The sequence below is a fragment of the Anomaloglossus baeobatrachus genome, chromosome 2 (genome assembly GCF_048569485.1).
Source record: "Anomaloglossus baeobatrachus isolate aAnoBae1 chromosome 2, aAnoBae1.hap1, whole genome shotgun sequence".
Taxonomy (NCBI): Eukaryota; Metazoa; Chordata; class Amphibia; order Anura; family Aromobatidae; genus Anomaloglossus; species Anomaloglossus baeobatrachus.
In genome coordinates, this window is record NC_134354.1 from 748,552,934 (window position 1) to 748,578,634 (window position 25,701).

Here is a 25,701-nt window from a genome sequence, read left to right on the forward strand (position 1 = left end):
ATTTGGTTTATTTTCTCACAGACACATGTCTTTTCTCTGGTGTGTGTCACACGGAACACATCCATGTGGTCCATTTGCATTACATGTGACACGTTTGCGTTCCGTGTGACACCCGTGATGCCGGAGAAGTAAGTTCCTGGTAAGTTCCTGTTTTTTTGCGAACCCACGGACAGGACCATCTTTTCAATTTCTTTTGAGTAGGATCGGATGGCACATGGAAAAACTTCTGTATGTATCCGATCCTACAAAAAAACACATCGGATGCCGTATGTCCATTCCGTTATTATGAAAATGTCCTATTCTGTTCCGTAATAACGGACCGTGAATAAATACAAGTCAATGGGCCCGCAAAATCCCTGGAAGCCGCACGGAAGCACTTCCGTGTGACCTCCGTCGGGTGCCCGAGCAGTCTGTGTCTCGCTCCTTGCCAGCCCCGCGGCTGCCCGCACTGCAGTATCAGCAGCATCTCACACTGCAGTGCGGGCAGCTGCGGGGATGACGAGCGCTGCTGTCAGGAGGTTAGATGAGATCATTACCTGCTGTAACGATCTCCTGCACTCCTGACGTCAGCGCTGTCACTGCCTTCTATGTCCGCCGCGTTCTCATATAAAGTCTCGCGGGCGGCCTGAGACTGTGACTATCGGTGACGTCACAGGCTCCTGCGATTCTATTCTTCGCTGTGAACGTGGCGGGCATAGAAGTCAGTTACAGCGCTGACATCAGGAGTGCAGGAGATCGTCACAGCAGGTAATGATCTCATCTAACCTCCTGACAGCAGAGGTCGTCATCCCCTGCAGTGACCTGGGCTGACATATTGATGTTAGCTCAGGTCACTGCACTGCTCTCCCAGCCAATGGGTAGAGAGCTGTGGAAAAGAAGCGCAATAGGGTTTTACCCCAATAACACAGGGGGTAAAGACAGGGAGCAGTAATACTCACCAAATGAAGTTGTGAAAGTCACAACTACTATATAGGCATGGAAAACTGGGATCACGTCAGCAGTAACCCAAACGGCAGATAACAGAGAACAATAGAAGAAAATCAGGTTTTTATCAGCCGCGCCAATGATCACTTCTCAGGTATTCAGATTAATGGATCTTTTATTTTGCACAGGTCTATGCGTTTCTGGAGTCTCAGCTCCCTTCCTCAGGACCATCAGGCATAAGAACACATTAAATCTACCATAATGGAGACGAACACAGTTTAACTTATTTTTATTAGTTTTATTTAAACTGTGTTTGTCTCCATTATGGTAGATTTGATGTGTTCTTATGCTTGATGGTCCTGAGGAAGGGAGCTGAGACTCCAGAAACGCGTAGACCTGTGCAAAATAAAAGTTCCATTAATCTGAATACCTGAGAAGTGATCATTGGCGCGGCTGATAAAAACCAGTTTTTCTTCTATTGTTCTCTGTTATCTCCCAGCCAATGGGGAACATTCAGTTCTTCATTGACTGGGACAGTGACTATGGTATGGATCGTTGTAGGACCCCCTTATTGGATTATGCCGGACCCGGATTTGATTGTTCTTTTCAATAAATTGGTGAAAGAGGGAATGTTTTGGGGAGTGTTTTTTCAAATAAAACCTTTTTTGTTGTCTATTTTTTTATTACTGACTGGGTTCATGATGTCAGATATCTGATAGATGCGTGACATCACTAACCCCAGGGCTTGATGCCAGGTGACATTACACATCTGGCATCAACCCCATATACTACCCCATTTGCCACCGCACCAGGGCAACGGGATGAGTTGGGGCAACGCACCAGGATTGGCACATCTCATGGATGTGCCACTTCTGGGGTGGCTGTAGCCTGCTATTTTTAGGCTGGCGAGTGTCCAATAACAGTTGACCTCCCTAGTCTGAGAATACCAGACCACAGCTGTCCGCTTTACCTTGGCTGGTGATCCAATTTGAGGGGGACCCCACGTTTTTTGTTTTAAATTATTTATTTAATTTAAAATAACAGCGTGGGGTACCCTCTGTTGTGGATTACCAGCTAAGGTGAAGCTGCCAGCGGTGGTCTGCAGGCTGCAGCCGTTTGCTTTACCCTAGCTGGCTACAAAAGATGGGGGGACCCCACGTCATTTTTTTTTAAATTATTTATTTTTTGGCTAAATACAAGGCTAAGCACCCATTAGTGCCACATGAAAGTCACAAAAGGGTGTCAGCTTAGAATAGCAGGGGGGTGGGACATTATATAGGTCTTTCTCATCTATCTATCTATCTATCTATCCCTCTATTCATTCATTCATCCCTCTATCTCTCTGTCTTTATTGTCTCTATATCTACGAGTATCTATCCATCTCTATATCTACTCATCTATTTATCTTTCTTGCTGCTTCCGTTTTTTGCGGTCCGCAGAAAAAAACGGAAGGCACACGGATGTCACACGGATGCCACACGGATGCATCCGTGAAAAAAACGGACCGTTTTTTGCGGCCCGCAAAAACGGAACAGTCATGTGAATATAGCCTAAAGGCTACTTTACACACTGCGATATCGGTCCCGATATCGCTAGTGTGGGTACCCGCCCCCATCTGTTGCGCGACACGGGCATATCGCTGCCCGTGCCGCACAACATCGCCCACAGCCGTCACACATACTTACCTGTCCGGCGACGTCGCTGTGACCGGCGAACCACCTCCTTTCTAAGGGGGCGGTCCGTGCGGTGTCACAGCGACGTCACTGAAACGTCACTGAAACGCCGCCCAATAGCAGCGGAGGGGCGGAGATGAGCGGGACGTAACATCCCGCCCACCTCCTTCCTTCCGCATAGCGGCCGGGAGGCAGGTAGGGAGAGCTTCCTCGCTCCTGCGGCGTCACACGCAGCGATGTGTGCTGCCGCAGGAACAAGGAACAATCTCGTTACTGCTGCAGTAACGAGATTTGAGAATGGACCCCCGTGTCGCCGATTAGCGATTTTGCACGTTTTTGCAACGATGCAAAATCGCTTATCGATGTCACACGCAACGGCATCGCTAATGCGGCCGGATGTGCGTCACGAATTCCGTGACCCCAACGACTCCGCATTAGCGATGTCGTAGCGTGTAAAGCCCGCTTAAGAGTTTTGATGCCATTTTTTTAGGTGGCCTACAATATTCCAGAAAGATTTTATTTTACCTTTGACCCCAATGTGGTAAAATATAAGTAATAGCAACTACTCTCCTATGACTCCCCCAACACTCCTCCATACCGCTTGCTGTGTCATCCGTTGGTCTCCTCTTCTTCTCCTCCGGAATAGTCAGTATTTGAGAGCTGCAGACAATCAGTGGTCGCAGCAACTATCATGCATCACCCATGCCGGAAGAGAAGGAGAGAACAGTGGGGGTCACAGCCGGCAGGACCAACGAATGGCAGGGATCATAAGGTTTGTGCTATTTCCTATTTTGCTAATCCATTGGGGTTATATGTAAGGATAATGCTGAAAACCCCAAAGAATTTCCCTGTTTTATTGTGTGTAAATAATGCATCACTGTATAACTTTATAACATATTTTGGCCCTGATTCATCATTCTTGTTCACCAGTCTTCTTCAATAATTTGCCCTTTTTTATTTTAATACCTTTGACCTATTCTCTTCTTAAGTTTTGTCCCAGTTTTTAAGTGGTCTTTCTTTAAGTCTTAATTTTTTTTTACTTTGTCCTCAGCAACATTGCTTATCCAGATTTTTTTGACAGATTTTATTTATTTTATTCATCTTACTCCAGTCCTTGCCTGGAATAAGGTTTCTGGCTGATTTTATTTCCCGATGAGGTTAAAGACTAATTTTAAGGGAAAAAATAAATTCTATTAACCTGCAGATATGGGGGTTAATTAGCAGGTTAATGGTGTTCTGAATCTGCTCTGCACTTGCACTTTGAACCCCATTGCCAGGAGGAAAAGAACTTTAATCCTCCCAGCAGCACTTGTGTTTCAGTAACAGGGGCGGCGCCGTGTTCAGTCACCACTCTGTGTATGAAGCGCAGCGGCTGTATCCATCCCATGCATAGACAGATAGCTGGGTCTAATGTTGGTTTTAATTCTAATGCCTGGGGGGGTGGCAGATACAGCCGCCGCTCCCCATATACAAAGCGGTGACTAAACTCGCGTCGCCTCTGTGCCTGAAACCCAAATGCTGCTGAGAGGATTACAGTTACTTCCTCCCGGCAACAGGGTTCAAAGTGTATGCGCCGAGCAGGATGCAAACACTATTAATCTGCAGATTAACCCCATATCTGCAGGTTAATAGTGTATTTTTATGTGACAGGTTTCCTTTAAGGGATTTTATAACTTTTTGTGCTTAAAAAGTTATTCCCATCTCCAAGATCCTATCCCAATAAGTAGTAGGTACAATAACAATAATATTAGCAAATTCCTTCAATTAGAAATGTAGTATAGCTCTCCTGATATAGCGATGTCTACCTCATGTGCAGGGAATTGCAGCTTAAGTATCCATGGTTACGTCCAATCATACAGTGACAGTTAGTTGTTTGTGGTCATAACCATGGATACCTAAGCTGTAATGCCCTGCTCATGAGGTAAGAGACATGGCTATATCAGGAAAACTATACTGTATTTCTAATTGAAGATATTAATTAATTAATAGAATATTATTCTTCTTATTACACCTTCTACATATTAGGATAGGATCTTGGAGATAGGAATAACCCTTTAATTGTGTCTTTGACCTGTTTTGTGACATTTTGCTGCAAAAGATAGCAGATTTAAAAAAATAAAATGAAGTAAAAATTGCATAAAAAATTGGCTAAAGGCCGCTTTACACGCTGCGATATCGCTATCGATATCGCTAGTGTGGCGCCCTGGACAAGCCAGGACGTCCCAGGTACTGTAACAACACACCCCACACCCCAGCTAGGCACATCAAGGTCAGACAAAAATCCTTGTTGCCTCCCTCCAGGGGCTGATGTCCACACCAGGGGGTGGGGCCAGGCGGTTGGCCCCACCCACCGAGGAGTTCACAGTCCTGGAGGCGGGAAAAGGAAGTGAGAAGAACAGTAGAGAGGAGTCTAGAGAGTGGAAGAGTGAAGTGGTAGTGGAGCAGACTGACCGTGTCCGGGTGCGTGGCCCGGGCACATACAGCAAGGTTGGCAGACGGTGGTGACCGTCTGGAGGAGGGGCTGATTGACGTGAACCGTAAGGACCGGGGACGGACGGTGGCCCGCCGGTACCGGATCGGGGAGCGAAGAGAAGCCAGCACCATTCGACAGGGCCTACGGACCCCGACCAGGCTTGGAGTCGCCGTAAAACCGGTCAAATCCGTTAGCGAAGGGAACCTCCGGGGTTTCCCAGCAGTCAAGACCCGATTGAAGGCAACCGCTCAAACCGTGAAGGGAAATACAGTCACCGCCAAGGCTACAGTTCCCAGGGCCAGAGCTTGCGGGCAAAAGGGGCTCCCTCAGCATCCATCCAAGCTGGGGAGCGGGTTACCGGTGGGAAGCCATCGGAACTGAGAACATAACACGGGTGCAGGGAAAGGCAGTCACCGCCAACCTACCGGGAAAAGAACCACCGCAGCCGTCTGTGGGACCCGTCCATCCAGCCGTTTGTTTTACCGGAGACTTTGCATTCATCATTGGCTGAGTGAGTACTACTGTGCCGTGCGGCACTGCGCTGCCCCCGCGACCCTGCACCTCACCAGGCCCCGTAACCCACCTGCCATCCCTCCCTCACCGGGCCCCGGGACAACCAACCCCCCTACCCACGGAGGGGAAAAACAACATCTAAGCTGCTCCCTGTCATCGCTCCCGGGATCCCCGTCACCAGCAGCAGTGGTGTCACAACCTCACCACAACCGTGGGTGGCGTCACGGACAATAAATCCCCAAAACCATTCCCCTTTTCACTCACGGGCGAGGAGCGCCGCTCTAGTCCCCGGATCCGGCCCACCGCTCGAGCCACCGAGCAGCAGCAGCGCCGGACCCGAGCATGGTGAGCGCAGCGTCCCCTCCCCGCCCGCGACACTACATGCGTACCCGCCCCCGTCGGTTGTGCGTCACGGGCAAATCGCTGCCCGTGGCACACAGCTGCACAACATCGCTCGAACCCGTCACACGTACTTACCTGCCTAGCGACGTCACTGTTGCCGGCGAACTGTCTCCTTTCTAATGGGGCGGTTCGTTCGGCATCACAGCGACGTCACTAAGCGGCCACCCAATGGAAGCGGAGGGGCGGAGATGAGCGGGACGAACATCCCACCCACCTCCTTCCTTCCTCATTGCCGGCGGCCGCAAGTACGGTGAGGTTCCTCGTTCCTGCGGTGTCACACATAGCGATGTGTGCTGCCTCAGGAACAACGAACAACATTGTACCAGCAGCAGAAACGATATTTGGGAATGGAGGAACATGTCAACGAGCAACGATAAGGTGAGTATTTTTGCTCATTAGCGGTGGCTCGTAAGTTTCACACGCAACGACATCGCTAACGAGGCCAGATGTGCGTCACGAATTCCGTAACCCCAACGACATCGCTTTAGCGATGTCGCTGCGTGTAAAGTGGCCTTAAAGCAAAGTCACTCCCGTAGTACATTTTTCTGCATTTATGGCAAAGTTTGCAACTTTTCGAAAAGTGGAAATTCATTAATCAACTGAAAACATCTACAAATCCTAAACCCCACTCACAGTAAAAAAAACAAACAGGTGAACCCATATAAGGCCTCTTTCACACGTCCGTGTCTCCGGTACGTGTTTGGTCTGTTTCCTCACGTACCGGAGACACGGGCACACGTAGACCCATTAAAATCAATGGGTCTGCGCTCACGTGCATTTTCTGCCATGGACCGTGTGTATGTGTGGAGCATACGTGTGTCCGTGTGCTCCACACATCAACATGTCCGTTTTTCTCCGGCATCACGGGTGTCACACGGAACGCAAACGGACCACATGTTCCGTGTGACACGCGCCGGAGAAAACACACGTGTTTGAGAAAATAAAAAAATACGTTACTCACCTTCTCTCGCCCTCTTGTCTCTGCTGCTGCTGTCACTTGCTTCCGACCGCTGCTCATTATGCTCATTGCATATTCACTTCACTGCGGCCGGAAGCTGCAACAGCGGAGAGTCGGCAGGACCAGAGACCGAAGATCAGCACCACGGATAGCGAAGCCAGGGACAGGTGAGTAGAAAGTTCCCGTTCTCCGTGTGTTATCACGGATAACACACAGAGAACACACGTAGGCCATAAACACAGCTCACGGAGGGCAAAGCGCACCTCTGACACGTCCGTGAAAAACGTGTGAAAGAGGCCTAAAAGAGACTTCAAAAAAGCACAAACTAAAAGAAATAAAAGGCATAAATGAAAAACAGACACAAAAAAAACACAAAAACTAGGCAAAAAAAAGCAACTGCAATAATGAATTGGGCTCCTGGTGTATTAGGCAGTTCTAAAACGTCATATTTACAAAGCTTTTGGTGCGGCGTTTCAATTCTGTGATAATTTCCCCTTTTATTTAATCTATTTGGGATTGTTTGATGATTTAATGCACAATTTATTTGTTATGTTTCTAGAATTGTTAACTACACCCCGGATTTACCACGGGCAGATGTGGACAGAGCAATTAAAAAAGCATTGAAAGTGTGGAGTGATGTCACGCCATTGAATTTCACCAGACTGCGGGCCGGCACTGCTGATATTATGGTGTCCTTTGGAAAAATGGGTAAGTAGCTATTAAACAATGAAGATTAGCATTGGATATACTATAAAATGTATTAGGGCACTGACCCCTAATAATGTCATGTGCCTTAGATCTGATCCCTTTGGGTTTCATTAAATAAATGTAATTGTGTGGCTTTTATAGATTACTTGTTTACCTACACATTCCACTTTGTTGCGGTCAGTGGCCATCAGACCATCACGACCCAAAGAGGAAACTATGTACAGTCTTAAGAAGGATAGAGAAAATCTTTAGCAAATAACATTTCACTAAAATTAAGTCTGCAATTGCCCTTACTTCACTCATTTTCAGGCTCCCTGCTATGCAGTTTGAAGGCTGAGATTTTTCTCCTGTGGGAGTGTCTCTCTCAGTAATACAGGCTGGATGCGAGCTCTGTGTATCTAGTGAGCTGCTCACTTCATTATCTCATATATCAGCACAGCTTCTATCCTGTACTTATCTCCTCTCCATTTGTTTTCTACTTTTTCTACAGCCAGTTTTCTCTTCCCTTCTTGAGACTGTACATACTTTCCTCTCTCTCCAGGCTGTGGATTTGTAACATTTTTGGAGATCACTCAGCTGTATAATGGAGCAGGAATGTGATAGACGATTGAATGAAGATGATGTTTAAAATGGTTTGTTCAGGATTAGGCTACAAGTCCGCAGTCCCTCTATGTGTCACTCTATGTGACGGCAGAATTGTAAATCCTCACATCGCGCGCACTGTGCACTGTGAGGATTCTTCTATTCTAGCGCAGGGAATGGCGAATGCATGACCACAAGCGTGAAATGTGCATACTCCCAGCCACATTTTAACCTGTCTTTGTCCTCGCCCAATACACTTGCATTGATTGGGACCGCACCCGTCCAGTCGACACGTGACCACATTTATTTATTCTTGGTGGCGGCATTGAAAAATCCTTACAGCTCCCAGTGTAAGTGATGTGAGGATCCCTCGATGCCGGCGCAGGGAATGTTGGGCGCATGACCACAAACAAGTGATTTGCATTCTCCCAGCCACATTCCAACTAAACTATATCTGACCACACTCAACACACTTGCATTGATTGAGACCGCACCCATCCAGTCGGTACATGGCCACATTTATTTATTCTTGGTGGCGGCATTGAAGAATCCTTACAGCTCACAGTGTGCGCGAAGTGAGGATCCCTCGATGTCGGCGCAGGGAATGGTGGACGCATGACCACAAGCATGTGATTTGCATTCTCCCAGCCACATTCCAACTAGACTATATCTGTCCACACTCAATACACTTGCATTGATTGAGACCGCACCCATCCAGTCGGTACATGGCCACATTTATTTATTCTTGGTGGCGGCATTGAAGAAACCTTACAGCTTACAGTATGCGCGATGTGAGGATTCACAAGTCTGCAGTCACATAGAGTGATACACAGTGACTGTAGACTTGCCACCTTTAACTGGACTAGTTAGGAAGCAAATGAAGAGTAAAAAATATGTCCAAAAATGTCCATGGGCTTTTAAAGGAGTTTTTTGAGTTTGTGAAAAATTTGTCTAAGGCCATGAAATGTGAACTACTGAAACCAGTCAGCAATAGTCACATGTGGTAAAAGGCACAAAATCAGTGAATAAGCGAAGCAAACAATGCCTCGCCGAGAGGACTGAGAATGACCTCTAGAATGGCAGGTGGATTTGACCGGTGAGTACATGCGCTATTATTATTTCAACAAATTATGGCAGAAACTCAAAAAATCCTTTTAAGTCCTCCCAAAAAACTCAACAGATTTTTGTTTTTACCCCACCCACGTCCCATGTGTTATACATAAATGTCTTTTATTTTTTCTAGAGCATGGCGATTATTACCCATTTGATGGCCCTAATGGTTTGCTTGCTCATGCTTTTCCCCCTGGAGAAAAAATTGGAGGAGACACGCACTTTGATGATGATGAAATGTTCACGAATGACTTTAAAGGTAAAAGTTACGATTTAGTTGTAAAGTTTGTGTATAATATGTATAGTACATTTACAGACCCTCATTAGATGGATACTGGAAACTCCATAGACAAAGTAGACTGTTAGATCTCAGCCTAAAAAGCCAGACTAGAAATTATTATTAAAGGGGTGTTCTGCTCCTTTTGAAAAACTCACAGAAGATGTGGACCTTTAAAAAGAAAATAAAGCAATAATTACACTAGAATCCCACACTGCTCTGGTGGTGCCTCCCCGATGCTTGTGTCGGGACTGAACGTGATGGTGTCATGACTACCAGTTGCCCAACCATGCAGCCAATTAGTGTCCTCATAGCTCAGGTGACTATTGGACGTGATGCCAACTGTTCCATTCCTGGTGGGGGCCATTAGATGTATTCTTGGAATTCTAGCAGTTATTATTGCTTCTTTCCTTCTTTTATAAGTATCCCTACTAGGGTGAGTGAATGGATTTGTAGGATCCGGGTCCACTAATCAATGTTAGTTGTCCATGGCCACCAAACGGGAGCCCTGCAAACTGTCTCCTGAAGCCTCTTCTGATTTATAATCCCAGGATGATGTCCAGCCAGACTCATTAATTAGAACTGGTTCTGGGGATAATTTTAAGCATTTCAATTGAGCAATACGAGAAAATCTCGCATTGCACTCTGACCAATATTAGTCAATGAGGCAGAGCATATTTGCAATTTTTTTTCTCATGCCGATTTTGCATGACCAAAAAAAATCGCACTATGCTAAGATTGGCAGCGTATATTGGTTCAAGTGCACCCATACAAGTCTATGAGTGCAAGTTTAACATCGGACTGCACTGATGTCATCAAGTCCGATATACACAGATAAAGATAATAGACAGGATGGACAAATTAATCTCTCCACCTTCTCCGTACTTCTCAGTTCTTCTCTACTGTGATCCGATTCTAGCATGTGATCACAGTAGATGATGCTCAGAGCAGATGACACTCGGCTCACGCTCGCAGCAGATAACACTCGGCTCACGCTCATGGCAGATGACACTCGGCTCACGCTCGCAGCAGATGACACTTGTCTTATGCTCGCAGCAGATGACACTTGTCTCATGGTCACAGCAGATAACACTTGTCTTACGCTCGCAGCAGATGACACTCGGCTAATGCTCGCAGCAGATGACACTCGGCTCACGCTCGCAGCAGATGACACTCGGTTCACACATGTAGCAGATGACACTCGGCTCACGCTCGCAGCAGATGACACTCGGCTTACGCTCGCAGCAGATGACACTCGGTTCACGCATGTAGCAGATGATACTCGGCTCACGCTCGCAGCAGATGACACTCGGCTTATGCTCGCAACAGATGACACTTGGCTCACGCTTGCAGCAGATGACACTCGTCTCACGCTCGCAGCAGATGACACTCGTCTCACGCTCGCAGCAGATGACACTCGTCTCACGCTCGCAGCAGATGACACTCGTCTCACGCTCGCAGCAGATGACACTCGGCTCACGCTCGCAGCAGATGACACGGCTCACGCTCGTGGCAGATGACACTCGGCTCACGCTAGTGGCAGATGACACTCGTCTTACGCTCGCTGCAGATGACACTCGGCTGACGTTCGCAGCAGATGACACACGGCTCACGTTTGCAGTACATGACGCTTAGCTCATGCTCGCAGCAGATGACGCTTGGCTCACGTTTGCAGCAGATGACGCTCAGCTCATGCTCACAGCAGATGACGCTCAGCTCATGCTCACAGCAGATGACGCTCGGCTCACGCCCGCAGCAGAATTTTAGCCAAGTGTCATTAGTATATTGCATCAGATGCTATACGCTAGTGTGACCCCAGGCTAATGGGTAGCATTTTATTTATTTTTGCATTATAAAATGGATGTTGAACTCATGGGAGAATGGGCCAAAAATGGAACAAATTCAGATCTAGCACACAGATGTAAAGTGGTCCATTTTTTGCAATAAAAAGCGAAAGTAAGAAGAAGACCTAAGAGTTTCTTATAAATTAATTATTGTGAAAAAAATAATATGCCGAAGTCTTCATATTCAAGACTCTTGACATACCTCGCACCTTTCCTGTTGTTGCTCATGAGAATGTATGTGTCACGGTCATCTCTCTGTCTTTGGACTAGTGACAGGTTCAAGATTAGAGTCGCTTATCACCATCCTAAACTCTATATTTAAACATAGTTTCATTTCTTTTGGTGCCTACGGAGTTACTATCATTTTTTTTTTGCCAGCAACTCTTAGAAGAGCATTTCAGCTACAGCTGCTTATTAGCCACACCCCTGTTGGTTTAAGTAGTGGTCTTTCCCAGCAAACTTTGCTGAAGATACAAATCTTTTGTTCTTTGGCTGCCTTGATGGAAGGTCTTGTGCAGGAGTGTCCCTGAAGTCAGACTTTATCATTTTTGTTGCTGTTTTCCCCTGTTTGTTTTACCTTTCTTTGTGTCGTATTAGTGTAGCGGTGGAGCTAGTGTTCCTCACCTGCCAGCGCACTAGCCAGGGCATCTACAGGATTTCTCAGGGTCACAGGTTCCTGCTGTTGAGGAGACTGTATAGGGACTGGCTATAAGAGTAGGGACAGCACGTGAGTGCAGGAGGTGTCCCATCTACCCCTCATACTAATGCCAGGGCCCACCATTGTTATAGTATCCCCTGTGTTTTTCCTTACTTGTGGTATTGTTTGTTTTATTTTTGTGGTGGGTCAGGTTCCCCGTTGATCTGAACACATGTGCCACGCTTGTCATACCTGGCAAGCATGACAGTATGAATAAATTATCAACTAGGTGTTATCATTCTCTTTTGTCAGTAGGATGTGTCCCCTCCATAGTCTGGCAATGTCAAATTGATGTTGACCATGTCCGTTTATATAGAGGAGCATGCATCTAACTAATTTGGCGCATTTTACTCCAGCGCCTCCTTCATCAAGACTGGCTTCCAAGCAGTTTGACATTGCAGGACTATGTGGAGACACGTCCTACTGACAAAAGTGAGTGCTAACACCCAATGGTTGATTTGTTTTTAGATTTCTATGAAGAATAACAGGAGAACAACACAATACAAAAGCAGTGTTACAATATGATCACATCATTGTATTATTTTCACAGTAGTTAATTTATAAAAATCCCTCATTTGCACTTCTGGGGTGTTTTTTTTTAGCATACGTTTCTTTTTGTGTATGATATCTGCTGTGTGCCACTTTAGAGAGTGGAGTCAATTTTTGTAGTTATTTACCCCAATTTTGTGACATAAATTCTGAAAAAATTTCCGTCAGTGATTGACCATGCCTCTTCCTTACTATGGTTGGCTCCCTTTTCAAAAAGTTGACGGAGTTGGGTTGAGACTGGCATAAAAATGCAAAAAGTCACAAAATATTTGTGCCATCAGTTTACGATGTAATTCTAGCAAAAACGCTATAATGAATTGGCCTCAAGATCTGTTCACAAGCGAAATAATACAACACAAGGCACAGAACATGGAATTCAGAATGGTTTACTTCACGGGAAACACAAGTGTTTGTTAAAACAGATATGTCAGGTGAGCAGACAGATCTTTGCAGATGACTTTTCAATGGATTTTTTTTTTTTTATTAATTTAAACCGAGAACCTCTTCCTATTGGCATTGTTCTACTGATTCCGGAGCAGTTTTTCTTTTTCTTCTGCGCCCCTCCGTTCTAAAGTTATGCCCCTCTCTTATAATGGTGCTATATTTCCGTTCAACCAACTGGGCGTGTATCACAGAACTTCACTGTCGGCATTTGCTTTGTATCCTCTGACACCAGCCAATTAAAATATGGCAATGCCTACAGAGTATTTCTTTGGTACACACCCAGTTGGTTAAAGGCAAAGTGTGTACCATTATTACCGAGGCGCATAGCTTTGGAGTGGAGGGGCACAGAAGAAAAAGGAAAACTGTTTCAGAATCAGCGGAGCAGCAGCAATTGCAGGAGGTTGTTAGTGTAAATGTGTAAATGCAGTGAAAAGTCCTCTTTAAGAAAGGACTCATCAGTAGAGAGACAAGAGGAAATTTCCGGATGTACTTCTGATATCTGATGCTGTAATGAGAGATATTTTTAATGATTAATATGGGTAAAGAATTAACTCTGTGTATGTTGAATCATAGAATCATAGAATGGTAGAGTTGGAAGGGACCTCAAGGGCCATCAGGTCCAACCCCCTGCGAGTGCAGGTTTCCCTAAATCATCCCAGCCATATGATTATCCAGCTTCCGCTTGAAGATTTCTATTGATGGAGAGCTCACCACCTCCCGTGGTAGCCTGTTTCACTTCCTGACTGCCCTCACTGTCAATCACTGTAAATCAATAACATAATGTGAACTCTGCTTTTTTGCAGGATACAACCTGTTCATTGTTGCTGCTCATGAGTTTGGCCACGCTCTGGGCCTCGACCATTCCAGGGATCCGGGGTCCTTGATGTATCCGGTTTATAGTTATGCAGAGACCACCAGCTTTATTCTTCCTGAAGACGATGTACAAGGAATTCAAGAACTATACGGTGCGTATAGCATCTTATGTTGTCGTCAGGATGCCGATCAGCGTGGAAGATCTGGCAAGTGGCTATTGTGCTTCCACATTATAGTGTCCGGCTTATACTCATGACCTGACATGACTGCAGGTCTGATAACTTAAACTCACAGTATTATAGAGATTAGGCGTGTAGGGTGCCAGAGATGCGGTAGTCATGGGCGAGCTTTCACAGTCGTTTTATGCCGGGGCACGCTACAGACAATACGTGTTCCTGATTAACTGTGTTGGGTTCGGTACACTTACTGGTTCACTGCTATCCTCATCTCAGGCAGCCCCCCATATGCAATTCAGGTGACACTTGGTTGTATTTTATGAAAAACAACTTATACTGGGTAATATCGATATTGTTCAATGAGAACACATCACATCAGGCACATACACTTCAATGGTTCTGTTTCACATTACCATACACTTCAATGGTTTTGTTTCACATTACTATTGTCATGTCCCCACCGGAGTCCGCTCCTGCGAAGCCTGGTGTTAATTTACTCAATTTGGAGTTTGGTCCTAAAACAACAATTAATAGATATATATTTTTTTTACTCACTTTGCAGGACCTGGTGATAGAGACCCAAATCCAAAGCACCCCAAAACCCCCGAGAAGTGTGACCCAGATCTAGAGATTGATGCCATCACTGAACTCAGAGGAGAAAAGTTTATCTTCAAAGACAGGTCGGTAAAACCCATCTCATTCGTGGTCCATTATAGACGATGAGTATAAACATAAATCCTAAAGACACCTTTGACATGGAAAAAATTATTTTGACATATGTTAATGGTTATCATTAGTTAATAACATTGTACTAAGTTTCAGTCTGCGATCTTAACTCCTCCATTCATTTTAAGACCCCATAATATCACATTTTCAGCCTGATGAAAGTTTCAGATTTTCTCTTGTGAGATTTTCTCTCCCAGTAATATAGGCCGGATTTGAATATCTTTGTGTTATCAGTGTGCAGTTGTCTTCATTGGCTCATGTATCAGCACAGCTTCTATCCTGCACTAATTTCCTCTTCATGTGCTTTCATCCTTTTCTATAAACTATTTTCTCTGACCTACTTTCTCCCCTGTCCATGCTCTGTAGATCTATGTACAACACCGCACCCTTTCCTCCTGCGATGGGGTCGCCCAGGGATAGGGGGTACTCAGAGCCGGGCGAATTGGGTCGCTTCTAGGGGTATCACGGTGGCGTGACCCGGTCTGTGATCCCAGGCTCCACAACAAACGGGGAATATGTAAAGGGGGATTGTCTGTGATGCCACCTGTGGTTTGCGGTGATGAGATGGTGGCACCGCCGCTGCCTCTGGGGACCGTGCCCGGGACTGATGGTGTGGGGGCAGCAAGGTGGGATCCCCTCCACGGGTAGGGGAGTTATAGTCCCGGGGCCCAATTGGGAGTTGTGGTGATGGCAGGAATTGCAGGGAGCAGGAAACTCACAGTTCGGTTGTCTTCGTATTGGATGAAGCTAGGCTGATGCGTGTGGTCAGAAAACACAGAGTCCTTTGTAAACCAACTTGCTAAATGGCCGGTCACCGTTGGCGGGTGTCTTCGGGTCCCACACCCAGATGTACAGCCAGGGGCCCTTCCTTCCACACTCTGTCTGTCTCTCTCTTGTGTAGCAGCCAAGGAGGATTAACTCTTTCTGTGACTACCTGGTTTTACCAGGGCGTCACACTATCCTTAACACTGAGAGAAGGGAATGAGGAGCAGAGAGAGCTGTTAGGAGCAGGACCTCTGATGGGTTTGTAACAACTTTTCAGAGCGGTCAGCTACATGAATTACTGACACACACTACGGAACAGCAAAACGCTAGAATATGTTTACTGAAGACTATTTACAAAATTGCTTAATTTTGCATTTAGAGGGTCCTTGATGCATTCCACCGCAGGTCCTCACGTTCCACAGTGTCCCATTTTGGTGAATATGATTGCGGGTCTGTCTTCTTTTTTTGAGGGGTGTCTGCATTCTTTAATGGAGTGTCCTGCAGTATTCTTTAACTTTTTTTAGCTGGACACTTCGTTATTGAATGACAACTAGGGCTTATTTTTGAGGTAGGGATTATATTTATGCCCTACTCTGAAAAGGCCCAAAAAATCCTGCTAGAGCTTATTTTTGGGGTATGGCTCATTTTTGGGGAAATGCAGTACCTGTTGCTGCAGGGATAACATGATTGTCCATAAACCCTATAGGGGTCTTGCTCTGAATACTACAGTCATGGCCAAAAGTTTTGAGAATGACACCAAAATTATATTTTCACATGATCTGTTGCCCTCTGGTTTTTAATTGTGTTTGTCTGATGTTTACATCACATACAGAAATATAATTGCAATCATATTATGAGTACCAAAAGGTTATATTGACAGTTAGAATGAGTTAATGCAGCAAGTCAATATTTGCAGTGTTGACCCTTCTTCTTCAGGACCTCTGCAATTCTCCCTGGCATGCTCTCAATCAACTTCTGGACCAAATCCTGACTGATAGCTGTCCATTCTTGCATAAGCAATGCTTGCATTTTGCCAGAATTTGTTGGTTTTTGTTTGTCCACCCGTCTCTTGATGATTGCCCACAAGTTCTCAATGGGATTAAGATCTGGGGAGTTTCCAGGCCATGGACCCAAAATCTCTATGTTTTGTTCCATGAGCCATTTAGTGATCACCTTTGCATTATGGCAAGGTACTCCATCATGCTGGAAAAGGTATTGTTGGGCGCCAAACTGCTCTTGGACAGTTGGGAGAAGTTGCTCTTGGAGGACATTCTGGTACCATTCTTTATTCATGGCTGTGTTTTTAGGCAGGACTGTGAGTGAGCCGATTCCCTTGGCTGAGAAGCAACCCTACACATGGATGGTTTCAGGATGCTTAACAGTTGGCATGAGACAAGAATGGTGGTAGCCCTCACCTCTTCTTCTCCTAATAAGCTGTTTTCCAAATGTCCCAAACAATCGAAAAGGAGATTCATCTGAGAAAATGACTTTACCCCAGTCCTCAGCAGTCCACTCCCTATACCTTTTGCAGAATATCAGTCGGTCCCTGATGTTTTTTCTGGAGAGAAGTGGCTTCTTTGCTGCCCTCCTTGAAACCAGGCCTTGCTCAAAGAGTTTCCGCCTCACAGTGCGTGCAGAAGCACTCACACCAGCCTGCTGCCATTGCTGAGCTAGCTCGGCACTGCTGGTAGTCCGATCCCACAGCTGAAACAGTTTTAAAATACGGTCCTGGCGTTTGCTGGTCCTTCTTGGGTGCCCTGGAACCTTTTTGGCAATAATGGAAGCTCTCTCCTTGAAGTTCTTGATGATGCGATAGATTGTTGACTGAGGTGCAATCTTTGTAGCTGCGATACTTTTCCCTGTTGCATTTTTGTGCAGAGCAATGATGGGTGCACGTATTTCTTTAGAGATAACCATGGTTAACTGAAGAGAAACAATGATACCAAGCACCAGCCTCCTTTTAAAGTGTCCAGTGGTGTCATTCTTACTTAATCATGACTGATTGATGGCCAGCCCTGTCCTCATCAACACCCACACCTGTGTTAATGGAACAATCACTAAAACAATGTTAGCTGCTCCTATTAAGGCAGGAATGCAATGATGTTGAAATGTGTTTTGGGGGTTAAAGTTCATTTTTTTAGCCAATATTGACTTTGCAAGTAATTGCTGTTAAGCTGATCACTCTTTATGACATTATGGAGTATATGCAAATTGCCATTTGAAAAACTTAAGCAGTATACTTTGTAAAAATTAATATTTGTAGAATTCTCAAAACATTTGGACATGACTGTATATTTCCTCTGCCGTTACTGACTTGTTGCAACTTCTCTTGGCCAGTGTCTTGGGATGAGGCTCCATATTGGGGAGGTAGTCTTTTCTATGTGCTAAAACAAAGAAAAACTAAGAATAAGGGACCTCCTTTCCTTTATACAGACCCCTGGCAGTGATCATATGATCCTGCGAATGAAGGTGATGGAGTCATGGTGTCCTCTTTCCTTTTTTTCCCTTGCACATCTGCAGTGAAAAGGATAGTCTGCATAGTTTGGTGGTTGTGAGTGCAGCGATACGCCATTGGTCAGGTGACTGGAGTGTTGTGTTATGATAGGCACATTCAATAACGCACCTGTTCCCTGCAGCCAATCACAAACCTCAGCAGTCGAGTGACCAAAGAACAGGATGTCATGACTTTCTGCAGCTTCTAAATTTTTAGTTTAAGGCTGGACAATCCCTTTATGCCTAAAACCCCTTTTTTTTCCCTTTCTCAGATTCTTTTGGAGGCTCCATCCACAGATGACAGATGCAGAGTTAGTTCTGACTAAGTCTTTCTGGCCAGAACTACCAAACAAAATTGACGCAGCTTATGAAAACCCCCAGAAGGATCTGATATACATTTTCAGAGGTGTGTATGAACTTTGCTGTTATCTGCTCTTCAATAAACCAATCCTATTCCGAAGGATTCTACAAAAATCAGTGTCAAGGATCACCAGAGGACACATAAGCCACTGTTGCCGCCATCACTGTCTTTTTCATACAGACTGATGAAGAGGAATAGATGTCCTTCAAGTATTTGTCATTGGCTTTCATTCAAAAAATGTTCATTATCTGACCTTATAGGCTATTTGTTTCACCTGTAGATTGCTGGCTGCAGAGTGAGTTAACGGAGAATCCATCAGTGAGCTCCTTCTTAGAGGGAGTTTATAAATCTTTTCTCTCTCTTTTTTCTGAACTTCTCTCAAATGATTTATGACCAGAGACCATATTAAAGTTGGACCTAAACTTTGACGGGGTCACAAAGCAGAAAGTATCTCAGAAAAAAAGACAGATAACAGTGATACAAACTGTCAGAAGGAACTCACACTCAGTTAACTCATTCTACAGCCAGCAAAGTCAAACGATGAAATTATCATTTACAGAAATTATTTTTAACCCAAAGTATATGTATTTTAGTACAAAAAATGATCCCGAAAGTGAGTGTGTATGTATGTACAATGGATCCTTGGATTACGAGCATAATTGGTTCCGAGATTGTGCTCTTAAACCAAGTTACTCTTATATCAAAGCGAATTTTCCCATAGGAAATAATTGAAACGCAGACAATTCGTTCCACAACCCAAAAATATTTACTATATGTATATATATATATATATATATATATATATATATATATATATATATATATATATATATATATATATATACGGTATATATATATATAAACTTATTAATACAATATAATGTACTGTATTCATATAAAATTAGTACAGTACACTAATACAAAATACTGTGCAGTACAGTAAAATCATATAAAATAAATTAAGCTTTACATTAGCTTACAATAGAATTGTTGGTGTGCGGGAGATACAATACAAGCAATGTGCAGTACTGGTTATTAATAAGAAAGTACAATACTGTATCCATAAATACAAATTGATAGATTTGCTATATAGTATATACTGTACTGTACAATGGTATACTGTATACAGTACATATGTAGAGAAGTTACCTCTAGATTGGGTCACGGTGAGTATTTGCTCTTATTGCAAATCATTGCTCTTAAACCAAGTTACAAATTTTTAAAAAGCTTTGCTAGTTCTGCAAAACGCTCTTAAACCAAGTTACTCTTAATCAAAGGTTCCACTGTTATGTGTATGTATTATTAATTATATATATATATGTACATATATATATATATATATATATATATATATATATATATATAAATATATATATATATATATATATATATATATATATAAATATATATATATATATATAAAAATATATATATATATAAAAAAAACAACATAATTTTATATATATATATATATATATATATAATATATATATATATATATACACACACTGTATATATATATTTTATTGGTGTAAGTTGAAGACATAGGGGGATCCATAGCACAGATCAAAATTGACAACTAGCACTAAGCTTATACCTCCATTTTGCTATTGATTCAGTCCAAAAAGGATGGATTTAAATAAAAAAAAAAAGGCCTCGTAGTTGGGCAATATTATTTGGATGTGATCTGAATTAATCTGTCAATTGTATCCCACAACTAGGGCTTATTTTTGGAGTAGGTCTTATGTTTTAAGCATACTCAAAAAAAGCCCCAAAAAGACTACTAAAGCTTATTTTCGGGGTAGGTCTTATTTTCAGGGAAACACAGTAGTTGTTTCAGAAATCTCCTTTAAATCTGCCAATTAATGTCAATAATTATTTTCATAAAAGAACCATAAAAATCCAACTGGGAAAATGGAATTTCCAAAAAATAATCCATCATCGTTTACACTGAATTAGAACAGAATAAAGATCCTGAAAAAAAAAGATAATTTTAGTTGAAAAATGGAAATGTAATAATTATACAGATATTATAACCTAATTATTTATAGGCTATCGTCTAAGATATTTAACCTTGTCTTTCCAGGAAAAAAGTTCTGGGCTCTGAATGGATATGATATCATGGAGGACTATCCTAAAAAGTTGTATGAACTTGGTTTTCCCAAAACTCTGAAATCTATAGACGCAGCTGTCCATAATGATGCAAATGGGAAAACCTTTTTCTTCACTGAGAACAAGTATTGGAGGTAAAACCAGCATTGTTAGTTGTGCTAAAACTTCCTTATTGATCCAAAATAATAATATATATTGTTATGGCATAAACTCTCAGTTTGAGGATATCCTGGATCTGGGCCCCATATATTATCCAAAGTGACGTCTTGTTGTGGAGGACCATGCACATCGCATTGTTAAAGGGACAACTTATTGATCACAAAGAACACCTTGTAATGCTTCATTTTCCCTGTGGGGGCAGTGTAGGGAAATGGAATACTTGCATTTCGACACTGATCGCTAGAGGTCCCACAACAAGAAACCTTGTGATCAATTTATTACAGTGGACCAGCAAGCAAAAAGTGTTAGTCCGAAGTGAACAACCACAATATTAGTCTAATCTGTATGGGGGGCTTTGGGCAACTTAACTGCGGTTTGTAACATAAACCCCTTTATCACTAGTGATGAGTGAGCTGTACCATACTCGGGTGCCCGGTACTCGTAATGAGCAGTTGGATATTCAGATGGGCGCGATTTGAGTAATGGAAGCCATTGGGAAACTCAAGCATTTTTCTGGAAGATTTCCTGGAAAAATGCTTGAATTCCCCATTAACTTCCATTATACTTGGGTATTCAATGCACAACCATAAGAGCGTCCAACTGCTGGTTACGAGTGTCAGACACCCGAGCATGGTAGTGCCCGCTCATCACTAGTTACAAGCAATGATCACTTGAGCATGGTAGTGCCCGCTCATCACTAGTTACGAGTACCGAGTACCCGAGCATGGTAGTGCCCGCTCATCACTAGTTATGAGTACTGAGCACCTGAGCATGGTAGTGCCCATTCATCACTAGTTATGAGTACTGAGCACCCGAGCATGGTAGTGCCCACTCATCACTAGTTATGAGTACTGAGCACCTGAGCATGGTAGTGCCCATTCATCACTAGTTATGAGTACTGAGCACCCGAGCATGGTAGTGCCCATTCATCACTAGTTATGAGTACTGAGCACCCGAGCATGGTAGTGCTCGCTCATCACTAGTTACGAGTACTGAGCACCCGAGCATGGTAGTGCCCGCTCATCACTAGTTACGAGTACTGAGCACCCGAGCATGGTAGTGCTCGCTCATCACTAGTTACGAGTACTGAGCACCCGAGCATGGTAGTGCTCGCTCATCACTAGTTACGAGTACTGAGCACCCGAGCATGGTAGTGCCCGCTCATCACTAGTTACGAGTACTGAGCACCCAAGCATAGTAGTGCTCGCTCATCATTAGTTACGTGTAGTGAGCACCCAAGCAACGTAGTGCTCGCTCATCACTAGTTATGAGTACGGAGGACCTGAGTATAGTGCCTGCTCATCATAAGTGACAAGTGCCGATCACCTGAGCATGGTAGTGCTCGCTTATTACTTGTTACGAGTACCGAGCACCCGGCATGGTAGTGCCCGCTTATTACTAGTTATGAGTACTGATAACCCGAGCATGGTAGTGCTTGCTTCTTACTAGTTACGAGTACCGAGCACCTGAGCATGGTAGTGCCCACTCATCAATAGTTACGAGTACTGAGCATGGTAGTGCTCGCTCATTACTTGTTACGAGTTCCGAGCACCTGAGCATGGTAGTGCCCACTCATCAATAGTTACGAGTACTGAGCATGGTAGTGCTCGCTCATTACTAGTTACGAGTTCCGAGCACCTGAGCATGGTAGTGCTCGCTCATTACTAGTTACGAGTTCTGAGCACCTGAGCATGGTAGTGCTTGCTCATTAATAATTACAAGTACCGAGCACCTGAGCATGGCAGTGCCCGCTCATCACTAGTTATGAGTTCCGAGCACCCGAGCATGACAGTGCCCACTCATCCTGGTTATGATTATTGAGCACCCAATAATGGTAGTGCCCGCTCATCACTAGTTACGAGTATCAAGCGTGGTAGTGCTCGTTCAACACTAGCTATCACTAATCCAAAGGTTAGGTGATAAATGTGTGATTTTAGGGGCTTCCATTGTTTGTACCACTATCAAATCCAAGTATGGGGGTCTTCAGTTTCCATCAATTGCACACCACCCCCTCCATTCACATAGGGGAGATGGGATACCTGTTTTTGTGATCAGTGCAGGTCACAGGGGTTGCACCGCACTGATTATTCATTTATCACTTAATTTGTTTCTAAAGGGTAGCTCCTTTAGTATTAAAGTTTGTGACCACTACTAGGAGGTGCAGTGGAGGCAAACACAATGCTGGGGTCTTGGGGTATATGATTGTCTATTAATCAATATATTCGGAAAATTTTATTTTTCATTACTGGTTTAAAAAATTAGTTTATATAAACTAAAAATACAGCAGTTTCTGTGGTCCCGATTTTATGCATAGGAGATGTCCAGTGTGAAGTTATAGGTTAACCTCGTCAATCACCAACTAAAAGGGAAATACATTGCCAACTTTGATTGCAAATTTTAGTAAATAAAAAAAAATACAATAAAATGTTGCTATGTCTTCCAGCTTTGATGAGGAAACGATGACTATGGATAAAGGATACCCCAGAATTATTTCAGATGACTTTTTGGGCATCGGTGAGAAAGTTGATGCGGCTTATCAAAGAAATGGTAAATATGGGATTATCATAATGTTTGGTTATATGTTGTGAATTTGAATATCTAATATGTAATGGTGTATACGTAATATATCTTAGTGGGGTGGTCCGGGAATAACATACTGAAGACCTATCCATAGTATGGATCATAACTATGAGATTGGGGGTGCCGGGTTTTGGACCTCAACGATTTTATAGGTCATCAATCAGTTTAACTCCTAGACAAACCCTTTTAAATCCTTCAAAGTGGGGGGGGTCACTATATGATGCCTATAGGCCCTCGTAGTGGTTGTCTCAAAAAGCCAACCTCTTTCATTGGGTTTCCACTTGTCAGTCGGGAATTGGGAATAGCAATGGGTTAGAAACTCATTGGTATGAGAAAAAAATCCCAAAGGCTCAGTAGAAATCTTTGACGCACCAATCCTTGGATTGATTGTTCATGAAAACCAACGGAGGATTGATGATGATGATTTGGAGGATGCCTATGGAGGTCAAAACCACAACAAACTGGTGAAGGGCCTCATGTCTCGGGGAGAGAGGAGCGGAAGGGGAAGCATTATTGGATATAGAGGATTGAGGCCGCTGGTGAGAGGGTTAAGCCAGAAGTAACCCTGTGGCCTTAATCCATAGTAATAAAAGACATTGAAGGATAACTCACAAGGTACTGTAATGTCTCACCTGGTGAGGTGGAGCTTCAAAATCCTCAATGAGCAACATTGACTAATGATGTTGGTGCAACGATATGGACAGGCCTGAGCAATGGGAGCTGTAATGGCTGGATGGCGACCGAAAGAGTAGAGTAGCAGACCATAGGAAAGCCAGAGAGTCATGAATGGAGACCAAAGCAGCATAGTGATACAGGAAAGTAAACTAGCAATGTAGGAGAGCGGAGTAAGTCAGGACACTCATTGCAATGATGATAGTGGGGTGTTGTGGCACAGTAGAACTGGGTATGTTGGCAGACTCATTTCTAATTGGTGTAACAGAACCCAGGGATAAAGCAGGACAAGGTATATAAGGAGATTCACTTGTAGTGACTGAGGCAGCAAAGCTCATGGCACAGCAGGGTTATGAGATTCTCTAGGAGTGATATAGCAGAGACCAACAGCACCGCCGAGTTGAATGTTAGGAGACTCACTGGACGAAGTGTAGCATAACCCAGGAACGTAGCAGAGCTGGCAATGTTAGGAGACTCAATAGCAGAAACCAGCAGAGCTAGGAATGTCATGACTCTCACTGGAGGCAATGTAGCAGAACCCTGCAGCACAGCAGAGCTGAGAATGTCAGGAAACTCGTTATAATCAATGGAGTAGAGCCCAGCAGCACAGCAGAGCTGAGAAAATCAGGAGACTCACTGGAAGCAATGTAGCAAAGCCCAGCAGCACAGCAAAGCTGGGAATGTTAGGAGACTCACTGGAGGAAACTAGCAGAGCCCAGCAGCACAGCAGAGCTAAGAAAGTGAGGAAACTCACTGGAGGAAACTAGCAGAGCCCAGCAGCACAGCAGAGCTAAGAAAGTGAGGAGACTCACTGGAGGCAACTAGCAGAGCCAAGCAGCACAGTAGAGCTGAGAAAGTCAAGAGACTCACTGGAGGCAATGTAGCAGAGCCAAGCAGCACTGCAGAGCTTTACCACTAGTACTGGTAAAGATTACTAAAGTGTAAGTTCTAACTTGCTATCTAAATACTGTGGTGACATTCTCTCACCTAAGCTAGCCTTTAATAAAAAGAAGCATGGCCTCAGAGGAGTGTGCGAGGTTACTATGGTAATTTTACAATGCTGACCAAAATCAGTGATAAACTTGGATAGTTTTCCTTGTATGTAAAACAAATTGATGTGTGAATGAGGCCTTAAATATCCACTCTTCTGCACTTTTGAAGCTCAGTAACAGAAGAGCAAAGCTCCTATTACTATGAGGATGTATAAAGGAATATTTAGCACAGAATATTAGATTAAAGGGGGGGAGGATTTACTTTAATTGGGGCCTGTCACTTCCTCAAAACATTTAGTTGTGTAAATTCTGGCTGGTGACCGGTCCATGAGGCCGGTTTTTGAGTCCCCTATTAAATCGATGGATGGACCATATATGACAAGCTTTTCTCCCCCCATTCACCTTTTGTGCCTCCCCTATTCCCTCATAGACGGTAAGGTTACAAGCAGGACCCTCACTCCCCTTGGTATTCAAATTTTGTTATTCTGTAATGTCTCATGTTGTCTGTACATGTCTCCTGTGAATTGTAAAGCGCTACGGAATATGTTGGCGCTATAGAAATAAAAATGATTATCATTAGTTAAATATCTTACAAAAATACCTGAGATCCCCTAATTCTGTTGCTCTTTTCCCTTCTGCTCCTGTGGCACCCCTGAGTAAATCAGGGTGCCACAGGGTACTGCATCCTCACCCAGGGT

The 25,701-nt window shown here is 43.9% G+C and overlaps 1 protein-coding gene across 1 annotated transcript in view; it reads left to right on the forward strand.

Moving 5' to 3' along the window:
• The window catches only part of LOC142290681 (collagenase 3-like), a 31,216-nt gene that overhangs the window by 3,703 nt on the left and 1,812 nt on the right, over positions 1-25,701 (forward strand). The window contains exons 3-9 of the mRNA XM_075334667.1: positions 7,503-7,651; positions 9,477-9,602; positions 13,958-14,119; positions 14,706-14,823; positions 18,400-18,533; positions 20,575-20,734; positions 23,203-23,306. Coding sequence (XP_075190782.1) covers positions 7,503-7,651; positions 9,477-9,602; positions 13,958-14,119; positions 14,706-14,823; positions 18,400-18,533; positions 20,575-20,734; positions 23,203-23,306 — 953 coding nt within the window. The remainder of the gene's footprint in view (positions 1-7,502; positions 7,652-9,476; positions 9,603-13,957; positions 14,120-14,705; positions 14,824-18,399; positions 18,534-20,574; positions 20,735-23,202; positions 23,307-25,701) is intronic.